This window comes from Pungitius pungitius, chromosome 11 (genome assembly GCF_949316345.1).
Source record: "Pungitius pungitius chromosome 11, fPunPun2.1, whole genome shotgun sequence".
Classification (NCBI taxonomy): domain Eukaryota; kingdom Metazoa; phylum Chordata; class Actinopteri; order Perciformes; family Gasterosteidae; genus Pungitius; species Pungitius pungitius.
Window position 1 is genome coordinate 13,116,092 of NC_084910.1, and position 18,235 is coordinate 13,134,326.

General features: G+C 42.2%; 1 protein-coding gene across 1 annotated transcript; it reads right to left on the reverse strand.

The window, feature by feature from the left end:
• Positions 1-4,850: 4,850 nt before the first annotated feature.
• gsk3ab (glycogen synthase kinase 3 alpha b) lies at positions 4,851-18,235 on the reverse strand. The gene is made up of 11 exons (XM_037453411.2): positions 18,134-18,235; positions 17,853-18,038; positions 12,204-12,391; positions 12,021-12,104; positions 11,262-11,372; positions 9,644-9,774; positions 9,201-9,405; positions 8,810-8,905; positions 8,114-8,300; positions 7,924-8,001; positions 4,851-7,483 (listed from the first exon to the last, which is right to left on the reverse strand). Exons 2-11 carry the CDS (start codon positions 18,025-18,027, stop codon positions 7,416-7,418), a joined length of 1,323 nt encoding a protein of 440 aa, XP_037309308.1. The 5' UTR covers positions 18,028-18,038; positions 18,134-18,235; the 3' UTR covers positions 4,851-7,415.

An 18,235-nucleotide genomic window follows, 5' to 3' on the forward strand; every position in this document is an offset into this window, starting at 1 on the left:
AGCTGCATTTAGTTTGAGATTCTGTACAGGTGCAGGTACAATTTGCAGCTAAAGGCACAACGCATACATACATGTATCTATTGTATACTTAAAATACAATAGATCCTTATTATTTTAGCTAATAAATAACTAATATAATATATATATAATGGTAAAATAGATTACTCAGAAAGCGGGAACTTAGCATCATTACATTTAATACAGTGACTACATTTTACTGATAATACTTGAAGTAACGTAACAATTTGAAGTCATGCACTTTAAGCCCGGGCTGTTTTTGGCTTTGCTTATCCTAATTATTAGAGATAATAGTTTAACATACCACACCCCAATTCAAGGTCCACTTGGTTTGATGTAATCAATATTAAGCAGTCATACTTCCTTTTTGAGCTCAGAGGCAAAGTGAGCTCCTTAACGTAACTACATTCTCAGGTGTCCCCCCAGCTTTTTTGCTGTTCCATAAACTGTCTCACAGTGGATTTGAGTATGCCCTGTTGTCATGGAGACAGATCTGCTGACTTTTTGTTCATGAGGTATTGTTAGTAACATCAAAGTATTTTCTTTACTTGGAATTAGATACAATATATATAATTGTATTTCATTTAATTGGCCGGAAGTCCTAGTTAACACAAAGATATGTTAAACTGCAGAACACAGGCTTGAAATATAACTACATTAACACTATATTTTTTTTAAACCGTGGATCTCAAGTACATTGAATATGTTACAAGTGTAGTCTTTTGTTGCAGCTGCAGGGGAGAAAAGGCAGAGAGGAAAAATTAAGATTATATCTGAGCAGTCCATTTATGACAGCAGCAATAACAACAAGTTACAGATGAACAACACGACTCACAAAAACAAAATGTGCCCCGAAGAAAAATAAAATAATAACTACAAGTTTGTACTACAAGTACAATCGCATTAAATATATTAACACCTGGGACACATTTGGGTGGTAGCTATTGGTTGCATTTTTATACATACACCAATTGACAGCACAAAAGCATTTGTAGTTTATAAAAGCTCACTCACATTGATCACTTAACACGTTGCAGTACTAAAGCTTTCAGTCCACACACACACGCACACACACAAGAGTTTGTTACTTCAGCTCTTCGATGGCCGACTGTTTTCACATTCTGTTTACCCGACTAATGTGACTTCAACTGCCCTTCCATGCCCACACAGTATATCTGCACCGTTTAGCCCGATGCTTATCAGATTTACCCTCCTCACAGTGAGCACAGCCAGCTGCATGGTGTATTATACACACAGGTCAGTGAAAGTAGACTAGCCCACTCCATTCATCTCCCAGAATTAAATCCCAGGGCCCCGATGCGCCCCATTGGCTGATTGGGAAGACGAGCAGCTCCTCCAGACTGCTTGACTTCACTCCAAATAGTATTAAAGAGCCGGCTGGGCTTTGAGCCAGAAGGGCCGGGGCCACCGAGGCTCCACAGAAACTGTGCAATCTGCTCGACACATCGCGGGATAACATTATTCAACCTTGACGTCTCGAATCAGCACGGCGACGACTTAGCAGCCGTGTTATTTTATTGGCTCGATGGTTCCCAGGAGAGGAGGACTCGCACACAGTATTTTATTCCTCTTTATCTCTTGGGTTGTTTTCTCGACATTTCCACCTTGAGGCTTGTGTGAGCAGATGCTGTTGCACCGCAGGGAAGATAGGTTAATGAGCGTTTACTTTATGGTCGTGACAAAATGAGAGAAAAATTGCAATTATGTTCCATAATTAGACAGTGTTACTTTGACGGCAGAGTCTATGCTCTTTCCCTTTTGATTACCAGCATGTTTTTCTCAGAGCCCCCCCCACCCCACCCCCCCACACACATACACACACCAGCCCCCTTTTTGTCTATGTTCATCTTCCAACTATAAACTCCTGCTCAGAAGAAGAAAACCTTTGAGTAGTCTTGATCCATCACGTTGTAGGTGCGTCAATGTGTCTCCTGCTTGCAAGAATTATTGAATAAAAAATAAACTTTTCACACAAGTGTCAAGTAAAATAGAAAAGTAGAATTATATACTATTCTCCATGATGGTGGGACAAGAATTTATATTGTGAGATAAACTGAATACACTCAATTTCCTACCTCATGAATTCCCTAAATATCTTTGATATTAGTCTGGAGTGAAGTACAATATTAAACCAAAAAAAACAGCTATTGTTTTGTTACATTATGGAATCACATTTTAAAACGATGATTTCTGTTTCAGCTGTGATTTTTATGCAGTATAGATGCATATAAATATAAGAAAGGTACTTATACTCAGTTGACATTTCCCAGATTAGATTCTTTCCAGAGAATTTAAAATGGTAAATCACAACTATCGATTCCATATTCACTTTATTCCCCAAATTCAAAAGGTAGCAAACCGTCAGTTTTTATTTACCCTTTTGTTAGTGAATTATTTTTCAAATTAAGAACACAAAATCACCCCGTAGAACATTTGTTCTGCCTAATAATTACATTGACCTGCTGCAAATGTTAAGCCAAAAACGGCCACCCGATGTAAAACATTAATCTAAGACTTGAATCCTCGAATACGAATAGAGATCAAGGACAGGGTGGCATAAAAGGACAAAGTAATAATTTATCTTAGCTGAACTCGAAGGGCAGTCCTAAAAGTAATCAAGCCATTTTATTCAGTCTTCGTCGTGCAAAGGTCCTGCCGGAGCCCATCAGTATTTCTACACTGTACTCAGAGAGAGACCAAAAAAGAAAGTTCACAGGCACCCAGAGGCTTCGTTAAATCTTGCTCCTCTTTTTTTGTGCGAATGAAAAAAAGGACATTGGGACAGATGTGTGGGAGAAGGTTCCCATGTCTTCGCTCAGCAGCCATGACGATATTCTGCTGTGTTTATGTTGTGTGCTCTTTGAAGTCATGGAGTCAATGGAGGTCTCCATTCAATGTGATGCTCAGATATCTTAAAACAAATGTCAAAAAGAGGGAGAACAGTTAAATGATAAATATACAGAACAATATGAATTATTAATACAACCAGCACCCCTTTGTTCACATGTGCGACATTATCAAACAGTGGAAGGTCAAGTGTTAGGTCAAAAGCCTATTCACTGACATTTGGAATAGCACGGTTTCCATAACAACCGTTCCGATGTCACCGTTATGAAATCAGTTTGGAGCAGCACAGGAGCATATTTTCATTAATCCCTCCATAAAAAGGTTTCATAAAACCAAATCCTACAACTTGTAACCGATAAGCAAGTTCACACGTCTTAATAAGCAGTGTGTTTAGCGATCCACATTTCTCGCAGGAGAAAGGGCTCAGAAAGGCCTCAGAAAGCACGACAAAGCACCTGAGCCCAACGCCCTTTCAGCATCACACTGCCGATCATGCTGATGCAGAACAGATTGTATCACGAGTCACCAGAAGGCTGAGAAATGTCCCTCATTTCCACCCCGTCCTCAGATGGATTGCCAGGTTTTATCCGCTAGAATAACTCAACAAATGTCTCTCTCTACTGGATTCATCTTCACTTCATGAGCCTTATTCATCTGTACGCTGCTCTGCAGTAGAATGACTTTTCTCAGCTAATTAAAATAATTGTATGCATTTTGGGTTTAAGGTTTTGGTAGATTTTGTTTAATTGTTAATCTGAAAATGAATGGCAGTCAAATAAAGGAAATAAAAGTGCAAACTTTGCATGTTAACTGTAGTTTAGTTACGTAAAAAAAAATCATGAAATTGAAAAACTAGCAAAGTACAGTTACCTTACATAAGTACTTAAGTAAACATCTGCATAAAATTATATATATATACATACAGGTGAAACTTGGAAAAATTAGCATACTGTGCAAAAGCTCATTACTTTCAGTAATTAAACTTAAAAGGTGAAACTAATATATTAGTATTAGGGCCGGGACTCGATTAAAAATATTAATCTAATTAATTAGAGGCTTTGTAATTAATTAATCGAAATTAATCGCATTTTAATTGCATAAATATTTGACCTGAGAACAGTGAGAAGTAATTTTTTTCACAGGGATTTTTACTTTTGTTCAACCAATTCCAGCAGACAAGTGTAGAAATAGCATATTTAGAAATATAGTACTTTCAGAAATTCAGGTAGCCTATAGGTAAGTAGAACTTCTGTAAACTAGGTTTTTTTAAGTAGACCAATACTTTCAAGTACATTCAGAACATTGGTTATTTTTTCAGACGTGGTCTTAGTTACCCTGGTCCTCAAACCAGTCATCTGGTGCAGTGTGGGTCCTTGTACTCGGGTCGGGCTAACGTCCACGCTAGCTGCTAATTGTTTTGCGTTGAGGTGATACTTGAGGCTCGATGTGAATTCCTTGTTGCACAGCTTGCACACAACCACGCTCTTATCGACGCTTCCATCCGTGTTTATTATAATAAGATTTCCCATTCACGGGGCCACCCGACACGGTCTCGTCAGCTTCTTCGTTCACTGTGGTTTGTTGTTGTCTGAAGTCATGAACGCTAGTTGGTGCTCCAGTATAATCGGTCCTCCGAAACTCGTCCAGTGAGAAACGTGCCGCGGTGCAAAAAATAAGTGTAAAAATGCGTAAAAAATGTTTAATGTGTTTTTTTGTGTGTAATTAATTAATTAATCTTAATTCACATTGTAATTAATTAATCGTAATTAACGCGTTAAAGTCCCGGCCCTAATTAGTATATATAAATAATTAGCTCTTAAACTTTACTGGAGTACTACTGAGGCCAAGTGGAGCGATGCAACTGTGACTAAAACCATGAATCTAGGACTAACGGAACAGCTTAAAAGATTTGTATTCAAGTGAGTTGTCACTTATTCAGCTTCAATCATGAACGTGAGACAGGAACAGTTTCATCACTTTATTAATGAGTTTAATTATTTATACCAAACAAAAACTGTTTCTCTCCCTCTATCCCTCTCTTTAACATCTCCTTTATCCAACCGCTCTGTTCCCAACAAACACATTTTACCCTCAGACAATGGTGATAAAAGAGCAGGGTCACAGCAAATTTAAAAACGAGGTGTGACAAATCGGAAGATGAAACTAAAACATTAAAATTTAGTCAGCTCTTCATTTAGGAATGAAAAATAATGTCCACGCTCTGCCAGCACCCATAAAAACGCATACATTCCCTGCAGCTGTGCTCAAGCAACTCCTCGAGTATCTGACGCATACACACTGTACTAACAGGACAGACCTGTCTCACTCACACCACACAGTCAGTGGAAACAGGAGACAGTCGGACACAGGAGATGACACATGTCGGTAGGCAAGTTCATTATTTTCCCTTTCCTGCAGACACACTCGCGCTCTCCCTCGTTCTCTCTCTCACACACACACACACACACACACACACAACGGGTGATACATGCTCCTTCCCAACACTTCAACCCCAAAGATCCGGATGCTTGTAACATTCCCTTCACGTTGAAGTTAAATGGAAAAGTGGAGTTCCACCTGTTGGCTCGCATGTGCACCTGGAGAGAAACAAGAGCGCTAATCGGGAAGGACACACCGACGTCGGGATCTCCATACAGTATCTTGGATGTGAAATTGTTTTGCGTATGACGTTGCTGGACTGAAATTTGGAGTTAAATAAAAAGTTTCACCCTAGTGGAAAATAAATGACCCCCCTCACCCTAAAAAAAGCCAACACAATAAATAAAACAGTTATGTCAACATTTATGGGGTGAACAGAAAGTCGTAAAGAGAGAAATTGAGGGAGAGAATAAAAATGAAACATTTTGTTCTGTTTTCCCCTCCTGAACCAGGGACTGAAATGAAATCGTATTTACAGACTGCGACTGAGGATAAACAGTCCGGCAACTGCTGCGCCGGGCTACTACAGAAGAAAAAAAAAATTACAAGTACAATATAATAACAATAATAAAATAAAAGGTACTTGATATTTACAGTTTAGCAGTGAAAAAAGGAGAAGGAAAGAGGGAAGCAGAAGGCAGCGGGAGGAGGACAAAAAGGAGTGGACGGGAAGGCTCCAAAAGCTGTTGGCTTCTAGGGATTCGAGCATCATTGTCTGTCTGATTATTACTGAGATTAGTGGAGGAGATACAGTCTGGGCATCGTGGGTTGAGCATGCACATTTGCGTGGTGGAAGAAAGACAACTGGTGGTGACGTCAGGCCGATCAAAATCAAACCCACGACCGCCCCCACGGGCCACCAAGAACATGATACGAGCGTCAAAAGGCAGGCTTGTCTGGGAAGTGGGCGAAGAGGGTCGCGAACCAAACAGAATTCATTCAGAGTCCTCCTCCTGCACAAACCGACCAGCTGAATCGACAATGACAAGCCAGAAGTCTCCCTGTGCACCTTTAACATAATCAAGCCAGTTTTAAACAAAAAAAGACAATTATTGAGGTGACTTCTGTGTTTATGACGTGAGAGGCATTGTTGAAAACTGTACTGAAGTGGAGCCCCACGTCCACGGCTCCCTCCGTGTGGAGTCACATAACTCGCCCCTTTGCTTCTGCTCCACTCCCTCTGGAGATGTGCAATACTCATTTGAGAATGGCCATGAATTGCTGGGTTTCCAGCTCGACCAAATGAAAAGACAAGCTTATACTGAGGAAACTGAAAGTGTGCACTGCTCCTTTCTCGTTCACATTTTTTAAAAAAGGCAGTTGCGGAGCGAGATATTCAAAAAGAAACTGTAAAGACAGGCTGTGGTGCCCTCATTTGTAATAAAATTTAAAAACAACTTATCTAAAATGAGCCAGAGTCCGCCAATATCTTCCGTCTGGTATCAAATTGAGAGATTAAAAGTAATTCCTCACAGTTGTTCACATTTTGGCCGAGTGAGCTGACAATATTTGAGTAGAGTTTTGGGGTAGAAAGTGACAGCAAAGTCACTTCTCTACATTCAGTGTGATGTACGATCCAACACGTACACTACAAGTGTGCCATTTTTGACCCCACTAAGGATGATTGTCAATATTAGTCGGGCCCATACGGCCCTCACTATGGCACCGCGGCCACACATAAAATATGCTAATGCAAATAAAATAAACATAAAAAAGGGATAAAAGTCAACTGTATCTCACAACACAGAACATCCATTTAGCATGGACAAACCCCATCCCCATCTCCTAAATATCCCAACCAATGTAAAGCCGCATCATTCTAACAGGCCACAGCAGGGCCAGCGTGCACTCCAGCTTATACGGAGCCCAAGTGTGGGCATCTAAATACCCTTAAATCAACCCCCTCATCTTCTGAAGATGGCAACCAAAGAAAGTATTTTCTGTTGGAAAAGGTTAAAAGGGGGTATATTCTTTTCTTTTTTACTTTGAGGGTTTGGAGCCAAAGGGGAGGTTGAAAGGGAGAAGAGCAGAGGAGGGAAAAGGAAAATGGGGGAAGAAAAAAAGAAAAGGATGACAAGAGGGCTGGATGCTCAGGTGCTGTTGTTGATGGATCCGGGTGCTGAGCTGGGCTGGGCGGTACTGTCTGACACACTGCCCTCTGCAGGGGGAGAGAGGGAGCACACATGTCACCAACAAACAGGCTAAACGCAGAAATAATGTCAGATAATTCAGGAATTATCAAATGATTATAATGTGACCAACAGTTAAAAAAAAAAAGAAGTGATATTCATAAAAAGTGTGAAGAGACTGCCAATAAATGTTTGGTTTCAGGTTGGTTTAATAAGGGGTTAGGTTCAATGTTTTCACCAAACTGATTTTTTGATTAAGGTCACAGGCCAAAAATGCACCATGACATGAGGACAACACTCATATTGATCACTTGATATAACTTTCCTTTTATTATATTTGTGAATTCAGTGGTGCTTTGAGGACAAACTGTCAGATGAAACCTAAACATGAGTGACTGTTTAAATGAGACGCCTCCCAAGGGCAGTCAATGAAAACGAGTAAGAGTTGCTTTTATTTTTGGATACATACCATGTGAGGCAGGCGATGTCTGTACACGAGCGTGAGGAGGAATGAGTGTGGAGTTCAACTGGGGCTGGATAGACAGCTCTGAAAGAGCAGAACACACGGTTCATTAATCCATGAAATACCAACGGGACAAAACACAGGACGACAGAGGAGAGATCGAACCGAGTGGAGAAAGACGTGGAGTCGAACTGACCGACGGGACTGAAGTTGAAGAGGAGCGGCAGATCTCGTCCGCTCGGCAGGCGAGTGTTGGGCTGACGCAGCTCATCAAAGAAGGCGTGCGCACACGCCTCCAGGGGAGACAGCCTGGTCACCGGCGTGTATTCCAGCAGTCGAGAGCAGAGGGCAATGGCCTCCGGTGGGGTGCGAGGCTTGAACACCTGACAGAAGACAGGATCATGGGTTCATGTGAATCCACGGCCGGAGGGGCCGCAAGACAGCGGCTGAGGGGACGCAGCACGGCTGGAATCTGCCGATTTTAACTTAGTTGGCCATGTGACCATGGCAACCACAGAGACTACAGCAGATGAAATGACGCATGAGCTTTACTGTATCGACGGCTCAGACTCCTCGTTAGACAGGTCAACGACATCAGCTTCAAAGTCTGACAAACAAACAACATTTATGATACCATTTAGCAAAACACATGAACTGGTCATGTTGCTATTACTTTCCGCTTTGTTAAAGATTGAACAATAAAAAAAACCTTGCAGCTTTATCAGGTTGAAACATTTTGATCTGTATACATAGATCAAATGTGTTTGTTTTGTTTGGTATTACTTCCCCATTGCATAACCTCATCCTATGACAGGCAAACAAGCTGTTTGAGAATAAACACTTCAACCGTACCACTATCCACGATATACAGTCAACCGCAGCGAGAACATACCTTTGTCCAAGGGTGTGCTTTGATCTGAGGGAATTTGAACTCTGTGTAGTTAGGGTTCATCTCTCGGATCTGCTCCCTTGTTGGTGTCCCCAGAACCTGAACAACATGAATAAAAATATGAATTGCAATCATGGCAGAGCCCAGCTTGCACCGTTCTTCTGTACACACCGTTCTCAATTCCCGTATTTAAATGTATTTAAATACTATACCCCCTAAACTCACACATGGTTTGAAGTTTCTTTCCCAATAGCTCTTACAAATGCAGTTTATTGACACTCAAAGCCAATACGGACTGCAGTTTCTACTTCAAACTTTAGACCATGTCCCCTTTCATCCAGCCTGAGCTAACAGTTGGCCAGTTGGCTCTCAGCCAGTGGTATCTCTACTGTACCTTGATGATTTCTACTAGCTGGTCCACTCCGCTGTCCCCAGGGAAGATGGGCTGGCCCAGCAGCAGCTCGGCCAGCACGCAGCCGGCCGACCAGATGTCAATGTTGGATGTGTAGTCGGTGGCACCAAAGATGAGCTCCGGGGCACGATAGTACCGCGAGCAGATATAGGACACATTTGGCTCCCCCCGAACTAACTGCTTCGCACTAGAAGGCAGTTCAAGGGAGACAAAGCAGAAAGAGACAGCTCAGGAGGGCAACGCCAGTCAACATAAACCTCTCATTCCTTGGTGCCGCACTGTGTGGTGAAAACGGGGAGAGTCTGGGCTGAGAAAGAGACGGCTACACGAGCAGACAGCCTACTAAACATGCAGGCTGAGGCACACGCGGCAACAGCAACGATTGAGGCGGACCGACATGTCCGGAGGCGGAGTCTGGTACTCACCTGCCGAAGTCACAGAGTTTGAGGATGGCCGTCTCTGGGTCCACCAGGAGGTTCTGGGGCTTGATGTCTCTGTGACACACACCCTGGGAATGGATATAAGCCAGACTGCGGAACAGCTGATACATGTACACCTGTGTGGGAGGGTTGGCATAAACCTGTTAACAACTTTTACAGACCAAAATTCACCACAGTCATCTCTTTTTGCTGTTCTCATAGTTCATTATCTCTTTCATTATCATACTGGCCAAAGATTGTATGGTGGGAAAGTATTAGGGGCAATATAATATAGCCGTCAATTATCACAATCCCATCAGTAAGTAACCATTTCTAGTGAAAGAATTTATTTAAATTATACAACCTTGTTCAGGTTAAGAGAGACAAAAGGATGGAAGGCGTAACAAATTGTAACGGATTCATTTTATCAAGCTAATTTGAGGGCTGTTAAAGTCATCGTGTTTAATACAATAAAATATTTTAACGCAGTTTAGGCAACTTCGTTTACTTCCGGTGTGGGTTGACCAGGACTTGAAACCGCCGCTTGCTGCAGTCAGTTAGATCAGAGAGACAGAGATGGAAGTTGAAGATGGACAGCTTTTTATATTGGAAATAAACAGAGGCGCGACATACAGCAGAGAACTGTGCAGAGGTGAGTGGGAGTGAGGGCGAGTGGAACCGCGGACTGAGTGTCCACAGCATGTTGGTAGCTGCTAGGCTACTTCCGTCTCAACATCTACCCTGTTCCTAAAAGACAATGGTTTGGAAAATGTCCTGGCTAAACGTCAGGAGTGTGTTGGCACTTCAAACCCAGCACGTCAAAGGATGGAGAGTTGAGAGCACAGCAGGAAGAGTCGCTAGTTCAACATGTTCCATCCTTTGTTGTGTCTGAGAAGTGAAATTAAAGAACCTTAAAACAAACCACTTATCGCCACCATTATCAGCGTTGTTGCCCCCATGATGCAGGGACAGCAGCCTTGGCCACTGATTACTAAAACAATTACAGGGAACAAGACGACTGAGAGACAGGAGAAGATGTTTGAAAAAGGGGGCGGAGGGAAACCACGAGAGCACTCGCAGAAACATGAAGACCTAAGGGACATGGAGAGGGAGGGGCGGCCACCAGACAGGCCGTGATGGAAGTGTGTCTCTGGAGGATGGGGGAGAGAGAGCTCAGGAGGAATCTTAAAGCCACGGGGGAGCGGTGTGCTGAGGGAGGGAAATGAGCCGTGAGACAGCTCGTGCGTCCTCTCTGAGACAGTGAACACACACAAAAAAGGGAGAAAAAAACAAACACAAAAAAGAGCTCTCTTTTAAACAGGAAACCAAGTGTACTGCAAACTGATTAATTCCCCAGGGACCATCTTTCCCTTTCTGCTTTCATAAGCCTTCAACAGAGAGCTGTCTGTGAAACACTAACCGGAAAATAGTTTGTATCCACTCACTGAATTAAACAACAAAATTATACTCCTCTCATTTCCCCATTCTAAGTCAAAACAATTCTCAATGACTCAATCAACAACAACTCTGATGAAGTCATTATTGCGATGAGACGATTCCATGCTACAGTCGCCGACTGAGAGAGTGTGTGTGTGTGTGTGTGTGTAACTTCACGTGTGCCCACCTTAACATAGATGATGGGGATGGTGGTCTTTGCTTTGTTGAAATGCCGAGCCACCCTGTACACCGTCTCGGGTACGAAGTCCAGCACCAGATTCAAATACACCTCATCTTTCTGGAGAGGGGGGGGGCGGGGGAGAAGAGTACTGCTTGATCAGATGTGGAAAACTCCTAATAACTGTAAATCTCATAACAACCAATCATAAACTACGCCGGGTTGTACCAGGGGTGAGAAAGTAAACAAAGAATAATTACTGTAGCTGTATGCAACGATAAGTCATTCATCTTATGCGCTGCACATGTTAGCGGCGAGTATCTGAAGCAAACAATACCCAATTCAGAGTTAACATTTAGCTGGTTCAGGTGATTGTTCTATAATGTGTAAACACATTTAGCCTATTATGGGTAAAACTGCAAATTACAATGCTGTGTAAAGATTGAGAGGTTATATAGGCTCACTGACACCAATGTTATACTTAATTTATAAACCATAAAATACTCCATTGTGCATAACAATCGGGACATTATACTTTGTTTTATTTACGGTCCAAATACAATAAACCGTGCACTTTGCTTCCATACAATGCTGCATCTTTATAGATTTGAGAGAAGTTCGGCCCATGCAGCTCCTGAATATGTTGACTCAAGGGTGTGAATTTTATGGGTAATAAAGACCCGGATCAGCTTGTCTAAAATATGTATATGAATCATCATTGATGACTGGCTGGGTGTGGAACGAACACACACACACACACAAACACACCTTCTCTCCACTGGAGTAGAAGAAGTAGCGTAGCCTCACGATGTTGCAGTGGTCCAGTTTTCTCATAATTTGCAGCTCTCTATTCTGTAACAAAAAGGTAAACATGTGACTTGTACAAAATTTCCACAATGTAATTTGGGTGTGAACTTTACTGTAAATATGTGGCTGTACATCTGAGCATACCTTAAACCTCTTGTCTTGGAGAACTTTCTTAATCGCCACCATCTCCTGGCTGTCGATGAGGCGAGCCTGGTAGACCACCCCAAAGGAGCCATTTCCTATAACCTTTATGTCTGTATAGGACACTTCCTGTGGGCGGTCAGGACCTTGGCCTGGTGTGGCTACCACCGTTGTCACCTTGCCACTGTCTCCTGTGAACGAGAGCAAACACGCCTGATTAAAAGGACCCCGATGTGATCAGAACACTCGCTGTCAACAAAATCAATGTAGCTTCGCACCACAGTTCCACATCCTATATCTGAAAAATGTAAACATTGTGTGTTCATGGATGAAGGAATGCTGACATTTGGGAAACAACTCTTCAGTTCAGTCTTCAAACCTGCGTGCGTCTGAGACAGAAACAAGCCCTCCCATCTTCTCTAGATGGTTGCAGCTTATGTGTGCTTGTGTGTGTGTGTGTGTGTGGTAATGAGATGCTGATAGTTCCCATAACACTTCCCTGCTTGTCCCCTGGGTCAAACTAGCCTAACCCCTTTCATTCTGGAGACACAAATACGATGCTGCACTCAACCAGAGTTAAAACCATTCATATGAAATCGCTGTCAAAAAGGAATTCACTACGACTATTCCACACGGCTAAAAAAAAAAAATCACTCATGTAGTAACCAAATAAATGAAAGGGGTGACATTTGTTTCAGTTCTATACTATAGCTTCTTGGCTCAGCTGGCAGAATAGCCATGCATAACTGGGATGTCATTATTTTATTGACAGGTTGTTGTTTTTTTGGCCAAAGTCGTGAACATTGAATTCCCATTACAAATAGAAGTGCATGGATCACAACCCTGCGACCCACGTTTAACCCAATAAGGTCTCAAAGGTCAGGTCCAGTGACAAGTGCTGACCGATGCAGATTGCAGGTTTCACCTGTGTGGGTCTGAATGAGGAAATAGTCTCATTTAGAGTTTGAGGGCAGGACCTCAGGAATCTTAATTACCTGGATGTTGCCAATAAAACATAATCCAAGTGTAGCTCAATGTACTCGCTGTGTCAGCCAGCTGTGCACATAGTTGTATCTAGTACATTTATTTTGGTTATCATGGCTTAGATGTTATGTCGGAAATAAAGGTCAACAGTTATACATTTGGATTCGCATGTTAGTCCACATTTCCATGGTTACCTTTATATCAGCTAGATTCTGCAAGCGCTAAAACGCAGGCAGATATATTCTTGTTTTAAACAGAATTTTTGACCTTGTGGAAAAGAGACGTCAAAGCTTTAAGAGTAACTGACAGCTCCAGTTAGAGTCAAGTAGCTGCTCAGTGCTGCGCGTCTGAGCCCGGGTGGGGTGGAGGAAGGATTTGACAAACCGGCACCAGAAGCAATGGCACGGGGAGGGGAAGATCAGCGGAGGAGCCCTGTTGCCAAAAGGCTTGTCAGAGCCTGTGATAGAAATTGCGTGGACAGTAGCGCACCCAGAAGTGCTCCCATTTCTTGGGCTCGCTCACTTGGCCTGTCTCAACAGGACCCCTTCTGATCTCCAGTAGGTCTGCAAGTCTCAAAATGGAGTCAGACAATTAAGCATTTGGGGTGGAAACACGTCTCGGATGCAGTCAGTCACAAAATACTTTAGTTTTGCTATTTTCTAAAGTTTACCTGGCAAACATTCTCGGTTATTAATAAACAGCAGCCAAAAGCGTGCTTGGCCTAGATTTAATCTCAGCCCTCCGGTCAGCAGGAAAGACTTTTCAGATCAGTCACTGAGGTTCCTGCACATTCCTGTACCCTCTATTCCTGCGCCACAATACACGGTTCCTCTAGATCTCCTTCTAGCATCCCTTTCACACTCTGGAGCAAGTCATGTCAGAGGTGAGCACATCAAGTGTCGAGCAGCTGTGGCACGACTGTCCCTTGAAGAATGAAAGTAAAAGTGAGCACTCTGCCCAGCAGTCAGTGAGTAGCTTTGGTTTCTGATATTTAACGGAAGCCGGATGAGTAAGAAAGGGAGTGAGCAGAGTGACTCGCAGCTCACCCACACTAATAAGCAATTAGCTTGGAGGTTCTGGAAGAATGTAACAGTTCTAACTAAATGATTAGCAAGTGCATTATAAAGTAAAGCAGGTATTTCATCGTGTATGGTCTATTGAACCGATACCGGCACTTTGCCTGATGTAGTGTGAGGATGAATTTAAACACCATGGTAATAGTTGCATTTTAATCCATACGTCCCAACATTTACCCTCCCCCACAATAGAAGATCAGAAATCTAGACAGCACAATTACTGTAGTCTATATTCTTGTTTGGTGCCACAAACACGCAAGATGATGTTGAAATGCGCCGATCGCTCCAGCGTCGACAGACCAGGTTCCAATCCCAGAAGGAAAGAATCCCTCAAATTTGAAATATGTATCTCACTGCGTGTATCGCGATAATTTCCAAGTACGGTAAAATGAGGCCGGCGATAGCCCCGATGTCATACAGGGTCAGAGGCCCACCGAGAGAATCGTTTTTGTAATGTTATTTATTGGTGTAGAGTGTATTTAATGTCCACTCCAGTGTCAGACTGGACTGAGGACCCCTTACCCACACTTAAAATGGAGCTGGCTAACTTCCCCGTGATATTAATAAAATGGTCAGTAGCACTAGATCAGGATCAGTGCATCACCACACAATGATCTACTGAGTGTGGAAGTTCAGGATTCAAAAAGGCAGGAAAGAGGCAGCCGGGACCTTAAAGGATGTTTGACATCTAACAACTCCACGGATCCAAGTTAAATGCTTTTCAAATGTGTAACTAGTAGTTACCTAACCTAAAAGGTGTCTTTGGATTTTGCCAAATGGCACAAGTGTATTTTTAACAACTTAAATCATGTCACGTTTCCCCATATCAAGACGATTTAAGTAATTCATAAGAACAGGCAGCCGGGTCCTGCTGAACATGTTACATACATGAGATGTATTGCAGCAAGGTGGACATCCCTCACTAGAACCACTCCCAATCCGCCTGGTCACCAAACGTTGACTCTGCCTTTCATAAGGAGTTGACGTTGTTGAACATGCTGCTTCTGTAAGCTTTTAATAACTCAAATATCAAGTTAACATGTTATGGTTACGAATGAACAGGTTATGAATAGATTTTCTATTGTGATATTACGGGTAAGATAATGCAAAATGATGCTGTGATAGTCACACGTTTTAATATTCTATAATAAAACAAAGTTTAATGGCTCTATTTCAAGGCAGTCAAGAGATTGAGCCATGCTGCCATCCATTGGCAAGTGAATCTTGAGTTACCACAATTAGACAATAATAATTTTCCTGTCCCATTTCGCAGGTGTTTAAAACACAACGCAACAGACATTAAAGAGGCTAAGTAGTCAACTTTTCAGATTAAATCTTAACCTACTAACTATTACTTGAGAAATGACAACAGGGCTTTGTCCGGTGGAAAATTGTGTTCTATCCATCAAAATGAGGAATTAAAAGACAAGTACCGTTTTGGGATTTCTACTGACACTGGGGTTATAAATTTGTCATATCAGATATTTTTCAGTGATACCAAGACCTAAGAATTAATTTGCATTTGTTTGGCCAGTTTTAATCCATTTACATCAATGACTGCTATTATCTCTAAAAGGCTTTGATCAGCCAAACTGATTACATTATTTTGGTCAGGGACCACTGGACAGTATCTCCTTTGGCTCTCAATGCCGACAAAGAGTTTAATTTGTCCACGGCACCATCAAAATAATCCTTTTGACGTATTATTCTCGTTCAGTTGTCAAAAAACGGAATGAGTATAAAGTAGTGATTCAGTTGTGGCTTATTAATGCAACGTGTTAAATCAAGAACAGTTATTCCTTCTGCACTAAAAAGGAATTGATCAAATGAGTAATCAATAGACAGAGGTTAATGGTGACATCTGTCTTGTCTGACTGGCATTATTGGAAAAATATAAGCAGGCAGACATCATGCTCCCTCAAGCTTAGCTTTAGCCATGCATATTGATCCACTTTACAGGGCATAATATGGGGTGTTAAAATATATCAAGGGCCGAAATTTAGAGATGTTTTCGGATATAGTAGCAATTTAAGTAGTATTTATGTGTAGTCACTGCAGGGGTATGGGCACAACTGACACAAGAACAATGCTTTGACACAATGCAGATTACCTTGATGACCAAGACTGAGACATTGGGAAAACTAAACAAGGGGAAAGCAAGCTTATATTCCAAAGCATTGGAAAGGAAAAAGCCGAATCACCTGATGGAGATCTGCAGATTGGCCGCATGTACTAACTTCAGGAAAGATTTACAACACATTGGCAAGAGTCAACTTTTTACCTTTGGCTTTTATTCACTTTCTTTGGTAGTCATTTCTCCGGTTTAAATAAACCGTTCTGGGTCAAATACCATGTTACTTTGTGTCAGAGCCCAAATGCCTCAAATTCCCCTTTTGAAAATGTTTTCTTGACACACAAGCTGTGATGCCGTTTCATCCATCTCTCCCAGTCTGTCCTTATGGACACCTCTGCATAACCCCACAGACCTTCCGCCAACTGCTACCGCTGCATTGCTACACGACCCCTGAGCATTCTGCAAGTTCTTGTCATCACACCAGCGAAACCAACTGGAGGGGACTGTGTCCAGTAGAGGGTCAAAACGGTTAAGATCGGGAGTATGTTCAACCACCCGTGTAAAGATACAGGCTACTTAAAGTAAATGCTTACACTAAGGTGTACGGAAATGAAATTCAATTAAGAAATGATCATCCACTTAAAAATAGTATATATATTATTATATTATTTACAGGCAATATACCAAATGAAGATTTACCCAAAACTGATTCCACTATACTAAGCTAGATATCTGACTTTCTTGGTGAAAGAGGACCAGAGGTGGATTTAAGTACAGTAAGGGAGGCTTTGACCCACACATTTATGCTTTCATATATGGTGTCATCAAACCAATCAACGTAGCCTTTCAGTTACTTAAACTAGGTTAAGGTCAGGTCTCCACATGCAGGATAGTAAGAATGTGGAACTCGGTAGTCTTTTTTTTAATCATCATAATTTCCATTTCTTCAGGCCACCACACGACGTACAGCCTGACAACCCTAGTTCGGCACTACCTTAGCAATATTTTACATAATCGAGGACGACGCTTAAAAAGTTAGACTTTATCATTTGAACCTGGATCACCTTACAGACGTTAGCGAGCTAGGTAGCTTCTACATTTGATATTAATGACGAGTATATTAGAGACTCGGCTAACGCCGATTCTATTCTTGGGTTAAAACGCAAAAATAATAGTTAGGTAATGTTGCCGAAAACATTTGCATAACATAATTTACCGTCAAAACAACAACGGCTTAGTTAAAATCTTTCCAGCTAACGATAACGTTAGCTGTGCAATAAAAGCCCTTGATCGCAATGGTTCCTTAAATGAAAAACACAGCTAATGTTAGCCGGATAGCTAACTGAAGTTAGCCTACAAGCTAACAGCTCGCTGGCTTCGGTTTAGCTCCGCGAAAATAACCCGACACCAAGTACACTCCGAAACATTTCTCTAAAAATATAAAATAACGTAAGACCAGAGTATTTGTGATCATCTGTACGAGTCGGCTGTGAAATATAAACGGAACATAATACTCACTGGGAAGTTTCAAATTCCCAAAGCTCGTCGAGCTGCTTCCACTGGCTTGTGAAGCCCCAGTTTTTCCTGTCGAGCTTCCACCGGCTACTGATGATCCGGCACCGGCTGCAGCGGATCCGGGAGCTCCGGGAGGCTCAGCGAATGAGCTGGTCCTGGGCCGCCCGCTGCCGCTCATAATTGTGTGAACTAAAGCCGGAGCGTGGCCGAACGTTAACGAAAGCCACACCGGCAAAACTTGAGCTATGTATATGGGTGTTTTAATAAATACGAACTACACTTACGGCGTTCAGTAGAGGTTGCCCGTCTCCCCCTTTCTTCCTCTATAGAACGGTGATGGTGGGAGGGGGGGGGGACTGAGAAGCTGACGCACACCGACGTAAAAC